This window comes from Rhinatrema bivittatum, chromosome 14, assembly GCF_901001135.1.
Source record: "Rhinatrema bivittatum chromosome 14, aRhiBiv1.1, whole genome shotgun sequence".
Taxonomy (NCBI): Eukaryota; Metazoa; Chordata; class Amphibia; order Gymnophiona; family Rhinatrematidae; genus Rhinatrema; species Rhinatrema bivittatum.
The window spans coordinates 32046974-32062571 of NC_042628.1; the positions used below are offsets into that span (position 1 = coordinate 32046974).

At 42.2% G+C, this 15598-nt stretch overlaps 1 protein-coding gene across 5 annotated transcripts in view; it reads right to left on the bottom strand.

Annotated features, from left to right (window-relative positions):
- ALG1 (ALG1 chitobiosyldiphosphodolichol beta-mannosyltransferase) overlaps positions 1–15598 on the bottom strand; it is a 488005-nt gene that overhangs the window by 36678 nt on the left and 435729 nt on the right. For 3 of the 5 annotated variants that reach the window (XM_029577319.1, XM_029577317.1, XM_029577318.1), the window contains 5 exons: positions 14413–14490; positions 12860–12963; positions 11084–11232; positions 2389–2478; positions 920–1030 (listed from right to left, as the gene is read on the bottom strand). In XM_029577319.1, coding sequence (XP_029433179.1) covers positions 920–1030; positions 2389–2478; positions 11084–11232; positions 12860–12895 — 386 coding nt within the window. In that variant the 5' untranslated portion in view covers positions 12896–12963; positions 14413–14490. Of the gene's footprint in view, positions 1–919; positions 1031–2388; positions 2479–11083; positions 11233–12859; positions 12964–14412; positions 14491–15598 lie in introns of those variants that run through there. The other 2 variants (XM_029577320.1, XM_029577321.1) reach the window with 2 other exon arrangements.

Sequence of the window (15598 nt, forward strand, 5' to 3'; positions counted from 1 at the left end):
TGTTCGCAGAGTCCTGCAAGGAAATCTGTCCCCAATGCAACTTGCCCCTCATAACCCAAAGGAAGGAGTAAGAGCGAAAAAGTAAGAAGGAAATATAAGAGTCCAATTCCTCTTATCCTACTGAAAGAAGGTGGGGGGGGGGGTGAAAACCTCAGAAGAAGAGAGCTACCAGCAGTCACTCAGGTTTGTCCAATTTGATAGGGGACCCAAATTTGCCTGCTCAAAGGAAGGAGCTTGCTTGCACCTCAGGAGCAAAGAGAGCCCTGCCTTCGTCCTGACAGGCCTATGTCCACAAGAAGAGTTGCATGCCCACCATCTACTGGAGACAGATAATACTGGCAGACTGATGCAGGAACAATACTATATAGGGGGCATTAGAGAGTCTGTCTCCCACTTGTGAGGACTGGTCTACTTGGACGGCAAGGAACAGAGAAGTTTTTTCCAAACAAGACCAATTCAGGGAAAAAACAGCTTTGGGGTTTTACGTTTCTTATTACAGGACAGGTAGCCCTGCTCATAGTAAATTAGAGTTCTGTAACAAGTAGGCGACATCTGTTGTAAGAGTTTTCTTTATGAAAAACGTGTACCATGTCTCGTCTCAATCCTTGTACTTAAGAATGTGCATAATATATCATTATGCCATCTACTTTAGGCGTAAACCAGATCACAAGCAATAATTATCCAAAGATAACATTCAAAATGGTTAAAAAACTGGTAAAGGGGAAAACATTCTTCCAACCATAATGAACTACAGCGTTCAAAGCCCCATCACCATACAGTTTTATACCAAACACTTGCTAAATCACAAACCTGATTAGATCTGAACTTTTAATTTTAGAAACAGAGAACAAAAAAGGTACTAACATTTCAGTAGGAAGAAGTTCAAGCATAGCATATACTTACCTAACACTACACATACCGTGCTTTAAAGGCAGCATAGTCCTTTGCAAGTTTTATGAACAACTTGTGCTGAACATCAATTGGCGTTTCCTTAAAGATAGATGGGGGCTTGTCATAAAGAGTTATTGCTCTGCGATGATAAAAGCAGATGGTCTCATCAAAACAGTATATCGAGGAATGCTAACTCACTACAGTGTTTCCATTTACAGAGCTGAACGAAATCATCTGATGCCTAACAATCAGAACTATATACACACAATATACTTGTGTGCTCAAAGCCATTTCCACAGGTAAAGGGCTTTTAGAAAACTGCTCCCCCTGTGTGTGGGTAGACTCACGCGTGCAGTGCCACCGCACACGTCACGTTGTCTGCACAGGGACAGTGCATGCCCAGGGCTCAGGGGCTGGGTTTGCATTTATATAAAACACTTTGGAATTTAAATTCCGCTTGGTAGATTTCTCGGTAAACCCACCCACACGACCCAGCAGGTACTGCTTTCTTGGGATAGTTTTTCAAGTGAAAGCATGCACCTACTTTCACTTTGAAATGTAGTACAGAATCAGCAGGCAAACCTTACCCATGGATTCTGCAACAGTGTGGGCAGTACCAAAAATTATCCCCCCACCCCATATGCAGAAGATAAATGAGACCTACAGTCACCGGAAAATAATTTCCTTTTGTTAGTAGTTATAGACCAAAAATGTGACCTGCAATTGCAATACAAAACTCCATTTATAATCCAGAAATCTCCCAAGTGTGTGAGGTTGATCACATGAAGTCATGATAATAAACAGCTCGGGAAAACAGCAAAGTCCCTGATTTCTTAGATCATCATGATCTGGAAACAGATTTATGGGAAATACCTGGATTATAGGCTGAATTAATTTTGCAGTCCATTCCCCTTACTAAAGAGTACATCAATCTTGGCTACGCATTATGAGGCCAATATTCAGAAAGCGGGCAAAATGGACAATTTATCTGTATACTTTTCCATGATATTCAGCAGGATAAACATCCCACTGAATATATTCTCCTAAAGTTATCAGCTATCTTTAGCTGGATAATTTTCAAAGGTGAAATGCCTGATCCTAACCCACCAAATTAAAAAAAAAAAAAAAATGCAGCGTGTGCTAGGCCCCCCCGAGTCTGACCCTGCCCTCATATTCAATTTTGCTTAAAAAAAAAAAAAGGATCACCTCTTCCCCTCACCTGCAACCTCTATTTCCCCCCAACCCCAGACTGCCAAAACCATAGCCGGAAGCACAGTAATTTCTTACCCACTTCCAGCAATAATGAAAGCATATAACAAACACTGCTGTCAAATTCACCAAGTAAATAAATATATGTACACACACACACATATATACACAGTATAATGGTTATAGGCTTTAAATAAAAGTGATATGTGGGTATAAACACACACTTTTTTTTTTTTTTTTTTTAAAGCCATTGGCATCTAACACCCAAAAGCTTGCCGTTCGACCTACTTGATTCTCCAGTTAGCATTCAGGTCTTTCTTCATTGCATTAGTCACACAAAAGTTATAGTCAGACAGACGCCCAAAAAGTTTTTCATACCTGGCAAAACAAAGAATATAGAATTATTTGGTCATCTGCATTTGGCATGTTAATTATAGCCAAAGAGTTTTAAAGGTTTTACTAAGCTATTTCATTTTATTTTAAATTAAGCTATTTCACTTAGATGCAGTTCCAACACTGCTCTCTACATTAATGGCGGGAGTGGAAGGGAAATAGAATAAAAAAGGTTACTAAGAGCCAAGGGTAACACAAGTATGAGAGAGAGAAAAAAAAGTGCAAAAGCTTGCTGGGCAGACTGGATGGGCCGTTTGGTCTTCTTCTGCTGTCATTTCTATGTTTCTATGTATAAGAGTATAGGCTGCACCCCTGCTTGCTTCACTCACCGACCCTGCCAGTAAACTCAGCTCTCTAGACTTTATGTTTTGTACCTTGGGGGGGCCAAGTAGGACAAGGAGAGAGCTAAAGAATTCTCAACCCTGCCCCTCCTTTCTCTTCCCTTGGCTGAGTATGTGTGGATGCTAAGGGAACTCCCAAAAAAAGAAAGTGATAATTTCATGGCAATGTCAAAAAATATGTTTTATGAATCAATCAGCGGGATGGGTACATTAGATGCGCCTTGTACTTGCTCTACTGGGGGTGGAGGAATGGCAGGTAGGTGTCTGTGTGGGAGGCAGGGGTAAGGTGTGACAGAAGGCTTGCAGAGTGGGAGGGGTTGCAGGTGGTGGTGGGTATATGGTGGTGTAGGTAGTATGTGTGGTTGGATTGGTGTAGTTGTGATTGCACTTTTCCCCCCGTTGCTCTTTCAACATTCTTCCCCTACCACTCTCCTGTGAGGGAATGGTGCGTAGGTATGAGTGGTGGATATGTAAGTGGGATCAGGAGGTAAGCAGAATGCGTGTGGGGGGGGGGGGGGGGGGGAAGGGACACTCAGCCACATTTTCTGCCCATCCACCCTTCCTCTCTCTCTCTCCTCACCATGTGAGTATGTGTACCAGTCTCTCTGGCTCCATCTCTCTCTCCCCACCACTGTATTCCCAATTTCCCCTTCTTCCACCATGTGTGCGTGCTGTGGAGAGATGAGAGTAAGTATGCTGGGGGGATGGGCTATTTCCCCCTTTTCAAGTTCCACAGACTCCCTGCCCCCCATGTGTGTGGGCATGAGAGAGTTTGTGTCTGTGTGTTTGTTATGGGGCTGCTGTGAGGTTTGTGCATGTAGGGGGTGGCGGGGGGAGCTGAACTGGACAGGTGTGTCACTCTCCCTCTCACACACTCTACTTTGCCCCTCCAACTCTCTCCTCCCTCCCATGTATGTTGGGGTGGGTGTAGTGACTGAGGGTATGTGTGTGCGCGCACGCGTGTTGAGGAATGGCTGGGAATGTGATGTGTGTATATGAGGGGGTGTTTAGGAGGGCTCATTGGGAGTAAGGGGAATTTCAGGAGTGACTGGGGGTAGGAACTGCGCACTTCCCTCCTTGTATTTTACACTTTCTCCTTCTGCGTGGGTGTGCATGTGGGTAGAGATGGCTGGACCGTTGAATGATCAAGGGGTTAAAGGGGCTCTTAGAGAAGATAAGGCCATCATGAAAAGATTAAACGATTTCTTTGATTCAGTGTTTACTGAAGAGAATATTGGAGAGATACCCATTCCGGAGGTGGTATTCATGGGTGATGATTCAGATCAACTGAACCAAATCACAGTGAACCTGGAAGACATGGTAGGCCTGACTGCCAAACTGAAAAGCAGTAAATCACCTGGACAGGATGGTTTACAACCCAGGGTTCTGAAAGAACTAAAAAATGACATTTCAGACCTATTAGTAAAAATGTGTAACCTATCATTAAAATCATCCGATGTACCTGAAGACTGGAAGATGGCCAATGTAACCCCTATATTTAAAAAGGGATCCAGGGGTGATCCGGGAAACTACAAACCGGTGAGCCTGACCGGGAAAAATCGTGGAAACTGTTATAAAGAATAAAATCTCAAAACATTTAGATAGACATGGTTTGATGGGACACAGCCAACATGGATTTATCCAAGGGAAGTATTGCCTCACAAATCTCCTACATTTTTTTGAAGGGGTGAATAGACATGTGGACAAAACTGAACCGGTAGATGTGGAGTATTTGGATTTTCAGAAGGCATTTGACAAAGTCCTGCTTGAAAGGCTTCTAAGAAAACTAAAAAGTCATGGGATAGAAGGTGATGCCCTTTTGTGGATTACAAGTTGGTTAAAAGACAGGAAACAGTAGGATTAAATGGTCAGTTTTCACAGTGGAAAAAGGTAAACCGTGGAGTGCCTCAGGGATCAGTACTTGGACCGGTGCTTTTTAATATATTTATAAATGATCTGGAAAGGGGTACAAGAGTGAGGTGATCAAATTTGCGGATTACACAAAATTATGCAGAATAGTTAAATCTCAAGCGGATTGTGATGAACTGTAGGAGGATCTTGTGAGACTGGAAGATAAGAAAATTATTCCTTACCTGCTAATTTTTGTTCCTGTAGTACCACGGATCAGTCCAGACAGTGGGTTATGTCCCCGCCTTCCAGCAGATGGAGTCAGAGAGAAACTTGAAAGGAGCCCCTATATAAGCAGTTACACCCTCTGCGTCCCTTCAGTATTCAGAATATCAAAGCGTAGAGAAAACATTGGATGGAGCAAGTACACCAGAACCGTGCAACTAGAACAGCGGTAGAAAAAAACAAATGAACCGTGCGAACAAGAAAAAGAACTTGCAAAGAGAACCATGTACCAATGACATTAAGTGTCAGGAACAGATGCACACCACAGCTAAGAGACAATCCCAACCCCATATAATCTTAGGGAGGGCGTCTGGACTGATCCGTGGTACTACAGGAATGAAAATTAGCAGGTAAGGGAATAATTTTCTTTTCCCTATACGTATCCGGATCAGTCCAGACAGTGGGATGTACCAAAGCTTCCCTACGAAGGGTGGGCCCCTGAAAGCCCTGCTCAAATGACTTGAGCACCAAAAGAGCCAAACCCCAGTGATTGAAGATTTAAGCGATAGTGCCGCGCAAAGGTATATAGCGATTTCCAGGTAGAGGTACGGCAGATCTCCTGTGGCGATACCGCCTGTCTCTCTGCCCAGGTAGCGGCTTGAGCTCGAAGCAAATGAACCTTAATCACCGCTGGAGGTGGACAACCTATTCCCACATATGCCGAGACAATCGCGTCCTTTAACCAACGAGCAATGGAGGTTTTGGAAGCCTTGCTGCCCTTCTTGGGGCCGCTCCAGAGGACGAAGAGGTGGTCCAATAAGTGGAAATCGTGAGAACGAGAGGGCGTGTGTGTGTGTGTAAGATTGCGAGCTTAGAAGGAGGCCGAAAACATAATAGTTTTCGGCCTCCTTCTTCGCCTCTCTTCTATCCCAAAACAACATCCTACCACGCTCTCCTATGACAATGTCACCTGCTGATATCTCATTTGTAAAAGTGAATCGTGTATGTTAATGTGTTCCTTACACCCCGACTCCCTGCAGCAAACAACCTTACTACTCACACCTATCAACCACCTCCCATACTGCCACCCACTCATTAATCAGCAATATGGGTTATCAACACAGGGGAGAGGGAGACCAGCCAAAATTTGGCAACAGATGAGTATTGCGGTTCCTCTCGTATCTTTTGACACCTTTGTGCTATGAACAGCGGTGATTTAATGCCTATCATCGATCATTTTTGCTTGACATTTTAAAAAAAGAAAAAAGGAAAAATTGCAAAAAAAGTTTAAAAATTTAAAGATGTTATAATTAAAGCAAGGTGGCCCTATACCTAATTAGGAGTCTGTATTACTTTGACAGACCCTTAGAGTGAGGGGCCTACATATATTTGGCGAGATTGATTCATATGAATTAATTACCAGTGTTACAATTGTTTTTGGTTTTGTGGGTTATCAACACATCCAACACATTCCCACCATTACACACTTCTACACTCCATATAAAGTGATCCGAAACACATACCAAACCATACAACACAGATCACTTATACCCATAATGGCCTCTCCCCTTTCACAACTGATAGGTTTAATGACCTTCTCTATTCTACTTCTAAATGCACAATCTATTGTAAAGAAAACCACCATACTATATGACATACTTACTGACGAATCCCCTGATATATGTGCCATCACAGAATCCTGGTTAAAGGATACTGATACTGCACTAACCAACCAATTCCCCACAGACCTTTATAGCATCTTCTCCATTCCTAGACCCAAAAAGAAAGGGGGTGGACTACTCCTTGCAGCCAAAAAGAGATTCAACTTCTCTCTCCAATCTGCTCCCCCCCCCCACCCAAATTAGAGATCAGCATCTTTAGGTCTAGCTCTCTCCAACTCTGCTTAATTTACGCCCCCCCCCCCCCCCCGGCATCCTAGAAAAGAACCCCTCCCCCCTCATAGAATACATTTCTAAACATATAAACATTGCCAACCCAGCCATCATTCTCGGAGACTTCAATCTCCATGTTGACTGTGACCCCCTCTCCCCTTCATGCGAAACCATATTGACAGCCATGAATGCCCTTGGACTCAAACAGATTGTGACTAACCCCACACACAAAGCGGGTCATACCCTTGACCTTATATTTACTAATACCTTAATCCAAGCTGACCACCCCATCTGTACGCCTATTCCCTGGTCAGATCACTACCGTATCGATACATGGTGCACTATACAAGATGCCCCCAAATCCTCACTACCTACAAAAACAATCAGATTCCGTAAACAGGCTAAAACCGAAGATATAATAGAGGCCCTTTCAGAAGAACTACCTAACATAGACCTTACAGATGCTAACTCCGCCACCTCTTCATGGTTCCAAATCACCACCAACATAGCAGATAGACTCTGCCCCTCTCAAACCAAAAAAATCAACTTAGAAAAGAACATCAAAAAACCATGGTATGTAAATGAACTTAAAACCATGAAACTAAATCTTCGTAAATTAGAAAAAACCTGGCTAAGGAACCGCCTTCCTACCACATTATCACAGTTTCGCACACAATTACACGCCTACCGAAAAGCCACAGAAAAAGCAAAGAAAGATTTCTACGCCACAAGAATCCACCAATTCCAGTTCAACCCACAAGCCCTCTTCCAATATGTAAACAGCCTCATCACTTCTCAAGACAGATGCATTCCCGACAATGGCAATGAAACAAAATGTGAGAATCTAGCATCTTACTTCCTTTCCAAAGTGGAAACCATTATGGCATGCTTCACAGCTCATCCTGGCTCCTCAAACTCACCCACACCTAAAATCACTTCAATAAACTGCACCAACCAAAGCACATACTCACTCCCACACACAAAAAACCCAAATTCCTCTCTATGGAACTTCGAAAACACATCTGCACTAGAAATCGAAACTACCCTCAAAAGAATCAAACCTGCCTATCACCCCTCAGACAACCTGCCCACCAAAATACTACTCACAAGCCCTTCTACCACTGCCAAACACATCGCAAACATACTGAACAAATCCATTACCCTAGGCCAAGTCCCAAAGCAACTCAAGCATGCCATTATCAAACCCACTCTCAAAAAACCTAATTTGGATCCCAATGAACTAGCCAACTATCGCCCAGTATCAAACCTCCCATTCCTCTCCAAAATACTGGAAAAGATTATCAACAAACAACTCACGGAATACATTGATGAACACAACATACTCTCCACATCCCAATATGGTTTTCGCAAACACCATAGTACGGAAACACTTCTCATCACCCTCTCAGAATCCATTATTAAAGCCATGGACAACGGACAATCCCACATACTTGCACTATTAGATATCTCTGCGGCGTTTGACACTGTCAACCACCTCACACTAATCAAACGCCTCATTGAAATTGGCATTGCTGGCACAGCCCTACTATGGTTCCAATCATACCTTAGTGACAGAAGCTACAGTGTAAAAATTGGTTGTAACAAGTCCAACCCTGTCAAACTATCTCAAGGAGTACCACAGGGTTCATCCCTCTCTTCTACACTCTTTAATATATACCTCCTCCCCCTCTGCCATCTCCTCTCTAAACTGGGTATCCAGCACTTTATATCTTCTGACGACGTGCAGATACTCATCCCTATTAAGGATTCCATTACAAACGCAATGAAGATCTGGAACTCTGCGCTATCTGAGATAAATAAATTGCTCTCCGATAACTTCCTAGCACTCAATACTAACAAAACAGAGCTACTCATTCTCTCCCCTCCTAACAACCCTTTACGCTATATCTCCCCCACAACCCCACTACCTGATTGCCCTCCTACACTACAAGTCCGCAACCTTGGCATTATAATAGATGACCAATTTAACCTCAAAAAATTCATTTCAGCCACCATAAAAAGTGGATTCTTCAAACTCCACACCCTGAAGAGAATCAAACCTCTTCTTCATACCTCCGACTTCCGCACAGTTCTGCAAGCTATGATCCTGTCCAAACTTGATTATTGCAACGCTATCCTCCTTGGCTTACCAAAAAGTACCCTACAACCTCTACAGTTATTACAAAATGCTGCGGCATGCATCCTTACCAACACTCACCGTCATGACCACATTACACCAGTCCTTCAATCATTACATTGGCTCCCTGTAACCTCCAGGATAATATATAAAGTACTCACGCTAATACACAAAGCCGTTCATAACCAGGACATGCAATGGTTCCCAGAACATCTCCTGCTTCACACTCCGACAAGACCCACAAGAACGCATCATCTAGCCAAACTCCAAATACCCTCTCCTAAGTTCATGAAGCATACCACCTTTAGAGAGCGATCATTCATCATTACAGGAACCGCCCACTGGAATAAAATGCCTTCCCAACTACGCCAGGAACCTTGCCACAAAAAATTCAAGCACAATCTTAAAACATGGCTGTTCAAACTAGCGTATCCTGACTAACGAACTGACTCCCCCCATAGATTCGACATGACCACCCATCTGACCACCAACCGACCGCCCACCTGACCCTCGCACCGTCTATTTTCTCTCCCTACCCCATCTGACCCTCGCCTATTCCTTACCCCCCACCCACTCTAGGTTTCCTCCCCTTCTTCCCCCTCCATCTATTACTTAACCCTGCTAATTATCCTTATTGCTTTATTTAACCTAATTGTTAAAATCAACTTGTACATTTGTATATATTTCTCGTATTATCATCTCCTGCCCTTGTTAACCCCTACCTGTTAAGGTTATTATTGTAAAGCCTGTTGCTAAGTTATGTTACATTGTGAACCGAAGTGATGTTTTGCAAACGTGCCTCGGTATATAAGAAACCCCTAAATAAAATAAAAAAAAAAAATATGAGGAGATTATGAAAGTGGTTCTATATGGGAGAGATTGGGAGCTGGTGTGTGTGAAAAAGAGATGATGTGTACGTGTGAGAAGGAAGCGGGAGCCTGTATGGGGAAGGGGGCGTGTGCGAGAGAGAGCAAGAAGAGCCTCTATGGGGGTGTGTGCGAGAGAGTGGAAATCTGTATGGGGGCGTGCGAGAAAGTGCGCGAGCAGTAGCCTGTATGTATGAGGGAGGGCGTGCAAGAGAGAGAGAGAGAGAGCAGGAGCCTGTAATTGGGGGTGCGAGAGAGATAGAGAGAGAGGGAGGGAGCGAGCCTATACTGAGTGGAGGGGGGGTGCGAGAGAAAGCATAGGAGCCTGTATGTGGGGGTGTACGAGAGACACGTGTGCGACGGGCAGTACTAAGAGGTCAAATTCTGGGAGTGGAGATAAAGTGGAAGGGGTTGAGCCTAGGAGGGGAGGGGAGAGATGACAGAGGAGTTGGAGCCTGAGAGGGCAAAGTGAAAGGAGACTGGCCAGAGCAGTAGGTAGAGAGGGTGGAAGAGACACTTACAGTGAACTTCTAGGGAAATTCTGCTCAAAATATTTAAAACTCTGCCTCTTTAAGTAAGAATTTTTTGTGTATTATATTTTAAATTACTTAAAGACTGCCATGTATATAGTTTTATTTTGACCAATATAAATTATGCATCACTACTATTTCCCCTCTCCAGGGATGATCCCAGCATTCTTCCCTCTCCGCCCCCCCCCCCCCCAGCCCCCAAACCCAGGGCTGAATTAAGGCAGAGGCAACATAGGCGTGTGCCTAGAGTGCCATATTCTGAAGATGCCAAAACACTAGAACTTCCTCTGCTGCTCTCAGATTTCTGGGGACAAGATCTCCTGCCTCTGGTCTTCTGCCTACGGGCTCCATGATCTCAAATTGAGCCCTGCCCAACTCCAGCACTTTTCTTGCTCCCATCCTCTTTTAAGACACGTCTCAGAAACTTGTATACCCTTAGCGATCCCAAGTCCTGGAATCACAACTGCAGTTTCTCTCCACATGCTGCCTACAGGGTGCATGCTCCAGGGAGTGGTAAACAGAGAGGCCCAGAGCTTTTTAATGTTTCCTCTGAGACTCCACAATTGATGCAAATTTCCTGATCCTCCAGAGGAAATCCAGGAAATTCCTAAGTATTTCCATCAGCAAAGTTTCTTTTCAGATGACTGGAGGTGTAGCCACCTCTGATGAAATACTTTAGACATTGATAAACTCCACTGAACATGCACAAAAGAAATATAAACCAAAAAAAAAAAAAAAAAGTCATACAAACCATTTTGCAAGCCATACTATAGGGTGCTGCTTCCCATGTGTAAGACTCATTATGGTATAGCCATAGTTATGCCAGTCAATAATTAGCTTGCTTCTCCGTATACGACAAATTAGCCATGTGACTACTATGCTGGGGAGACCAGGAGGATTCTGTTTCACAAACCAAAGAAGGCAGACAAGAGTCAAAGGCTACACCTTTAGCAGACACAAAACAGAATGAATTTTTAAAAACATATTTAACAGTAGTGATAAGATTATAAACTGCAATAAAAATTGTAAAAAAAAAAAAAAAAAGACTAGATGACTATCACTTATTTTACTTGGTATAGGTTCCAGATGTAGGAAGCTATGTCTATAAGTGATACAGTCAAACCCATGCCCATCCCAGTCAATAAGCCATGTCCACGACTGCACTGAGACATGTTCATTTTGTCCACTAATGCATCATAATATATCATTCAAAGCCCAGCATTATAATGTTAACCCATTGTTTTCTTTCTTGATTGCTCCCAGCTCAGAAGGGAAGTCAGCTCTGCCAGAGAGGAACAGGATAGGGTGCCACTTGGCCCTGTAACCAGTTTAAGTGATAACTGTAGTTGCTTAGAAAAGAGAACTGATTTGGAAGAGTCTATTTTTTTTTTTTTGTTTTGTTGGGAGGAATCTTTTTTGCCACCCAAAGGAGGAGAGAATTGTTCTGATTTTCCCCGACCCCAGAAGGGACATTGGTTCAGTATTTGGACATTGAGAATTAAGGCACTTACAGTCTTCTTTTGAATTGTATCAAGAGAGTTTTAGTTTCTTTCTGTGATTTTAGAATTTGATAAAGGTTTCCTAAGTTACAGTAAAGTTTTATTTGAGCCTGCTACTTGCAAGTTAAGTACATGCCAGCTGAGACAAGGACAGAGTACCTTGCCAAAATGAGCGTGGAGTTGAGAGCCTGCAAAAAAAAGGGGGTTCCACCCCCAAGAGCCTAGGACTTGTCATTCTCACCGCCAAAAGAACCCTGGCATCCCAGTGACTAAACAGTTTGGGGAACAAATGAAAGAATTAGAGGTCAGGGAAGAAAGATTTGGCCCTGGGGCCGTGAGTGGCCTCTGTATTCTGGACAAGAGCAGACGAGGGGGGGTTACACATGAGGTCTAATTCTCAAGGGCAGGTTTACCTAAATGTATTTATTTAAAATCTTTTCTATACCGTCAAGTTATATACCATCACAACGGTTTACAGTAAGGCACAAATACTAGTACTACGATAGTGACAGTGAGTAGTACGCTATCAAAAATTATAAAAAGTGCCATCAGGGTTCCGGTTACAGAACATTTCAATAAAAAAATCTATTTGATGATTAATTTTATGTTTTGTCCATTTGATACATGTATCCTCCTTAACTTACATGTCGATCTTTCTTGTTCTAAATCTGTCATTAAGTGTACTTTTAAATAAAATCATATAAAATCTTGGTGCCCAGTGCTGATGTTATGTTGCCTGCTTTTACTTATTTTCTTTATCTCCGTTTTCTTTGTAAAAGGCTTGTTTGAATAGCCAGGTATTTAAACTTCCTTTAAATATAGTTTGTAGTTTCTCTGCAATCTCATCTCAAGCGGCATTGCGTTCCATAGTATGGGACCGGCCAGTGACAGAGCTCGCTCTCTGACCTGGGTCAGTCTTGCTGTTTGATAGAGGGGATGGTGAGTAGTGCTTTGTTAGCTGATCTTAGGTTTCTATGCAGTTCATGTACTCGTAGAGCTGTGTTAAGCACAAAAAACCAAAAGCATACCTGCAGTAGAATGTAAGAAGGCGAAGCGGTTTTCATCAATATGTAGGACAGCTGTGCTGCCTGTACAACCACTTTAGTCAAATACCTGAAAATTTTGGGGCCAACTGAAAAAAACAAACAATCCTGTTAATTAAAAATATTGATTGTTCCTTGCCAAATATAAACCTAAACAAACACTAACCTCTTCATTTATTTAATGCAGTATAAGAACATAAGAAAATGCCATACTGGGTCAGACCAAGAGTCCATCAAGCCCAGCATCCTGTTTCCAACAGTGGCCAATCCAGGCCATAAGAACCTGGCAAGTACCCAAAAACTAAGTCTATTCCATGTAACCATTGCTAATGGCAGTGGCTATTCTCTAAGTGAACTTAATAGCAGGTAATGGACTTCTCCTCCAAGAACTTATCCAATCCTTTTTTAAACACAGCTATACTAACTGCACGAACCACATTCTCTGGCAACAAATTCCAGAGTTTAATTGTGCATTGAGTAAAAAAGAACTTTCTCCGATTAGTTTTAAATGTGCCCCATGCTAACTTCATGGAGTGCCCCCTAGTCTTTCTACTATCCGAAAGAGTAAATAACCGATTCACATCTACCCGTTCTAGACCTCTCATGATTTTAAACACCTCTATCATATCCCCCCTCAGTCGTCTCTTCTCCAAGCTGAAAAGTCCTAACCTCTTTAGTCTTTCCTCATAGGGGAGTTGTTCCATTCCCCTTATTTTGGTAGCCCTTCTCTGTACCTTCTCCATCGCAATTAAATCTTTTTTGAGATGCGGCGACCAGAATTGTACACAGTATTCAAGGTGCGGTCTCACCATGGAGCGATACAGAGGCATTATGACATTTTCTGTTTTATTCATCATTCCTTTTCTAATAATTCCCAACATTCTGTGTTGTTTACTCTGGAGCTCAATCACGTTAAGCAGCTCCCTTGCTAGGAATTACTTAAAAAGTAGAAGTCATTGTGGAGAAAAACCTAAGAGATAGAGAAATACTGGGGAGATGCAGGTGGCACATTGGGTGAAGAGGCAGTCGACTGATCTGGGCACATAAAGGGAACAGAATTCTGTGATCACATGATGCAATGAGAATATAATTTATTATGTATTAATTGTTGTGCTTTGTTATTGTTTTGCGAATGATCCTATTGAGTTATAAGATGAATTAAATAAATCCAAGGCAGACATTGCTAAAAAAAATTAATAATAATAATTGGAATTTAGTGGCCAAAGAAATGGGTAAATGAACTAATGCAGACTTAGACCAAGGTAACTTCAGATACTAATCTGTATCTGAAGTTTCCTGTATACACATTTCATTTTTACTATACAAAGCACATGCAAGATACTGTTTGGTTGAGTAATTACTCATGCACAATTTCATAATAAACTGTTCATTTTAAAGCTGTTTCACTTCTTTACATGCATCCTCACAGATCTTGCAGAAACAACAACTTGGTGGAAAGTATACCATACTGTAGAAGAACCAACCAGTAATTTTTGAAATAAAGCTGAGATTAGATTAAAAAAAAAAAAAAAGGTTACCTTTTAGTGTTGCTACTTCAGAAATTGGCACAATCTTTATTTTATTGTTGCATAAAACATCCTTGTGGGGTTTTGTGCCTATCAGAAAATGAAGTTATCAGTTCAGTAAACATATGCAAAGCAAAGCTGTATTTATATCTTGATGATTTATTTATTTATTTATTTGGTGCTTTTCTATACCGGCATTCATGGTACAATCATATCATGCCGGTTTACATGGAACAGGGGTACAATGAACCTTAAATATTCACATAGCGAAGAGAAGCAGAAGTTACAATAAAACAGGGGTACTGGAACTGGGGAAGGAAAAACAAAGAATAAGTAACTCACTCAACGGTAAGTAGAGTAATTATTTACATTGTGTTGAATGTATAGTAATGGTTGCTATGGTGAATCAGTGAGTTTCGGGAAAGGCTTGTTTAAATAACCAAGTCTTAAGTCTTTTTCTAAATGTCAATAGGCAGGGTTCTTGTCAGGGTTCATGATGGCTTCAATTACTAAGATAATTTAGTCTAGATCTAGGAGCCATCTCCAAAATTTAGGAGCAAGAATGGATCCTTCCTAATAATCACACAACCACCATTCCCCCTACTCTCCAATGCACTCAACAAGTCAGCCTGATGCAAGCCACACCAATGTACTCACTCACCTCTCCTAAACCTCCAATACATGCGCACTCACTCCTCTCCACTCCCTCCCAAACTGGATTGCAGGAGAACCTACTTCCCGACTATTGGATGCTTTCTGCTGCTAGTGACGCCGTTCAGAGCTTCATGGTTTGAACAATGCATGGCCCATAAATGCTGCTGTCCAAACCAAGATGACCTGAATAGCAGCAGTAGCATGTATGATGCTCCACTCTTCTTGCTAGCTGGGGGGTCAAGAGAAAAGGGGTGAGGGTGGTTAGGCAGCAGATGCGATAAAGTGATTTCTAGGCACTTTGGCAAGCTGGTGACCAGGATTCGTCCAGTTCTACACTGATACATTCATCATTTTTCATCTTTGTTGATTCACATGAACTTACTTGCATTTGTTGACAGCCTAATTGCTCCTTAACAGTGCAGTATATTTATGTATTGATATTGTGCTAAACCCAAAGAACATACAATATAAGTGGATACCTGAGGAAATATGAGACAATGTGATTTTCCTAAGTTTAAACTGTGCATCAGTAAGAGAAACAAGA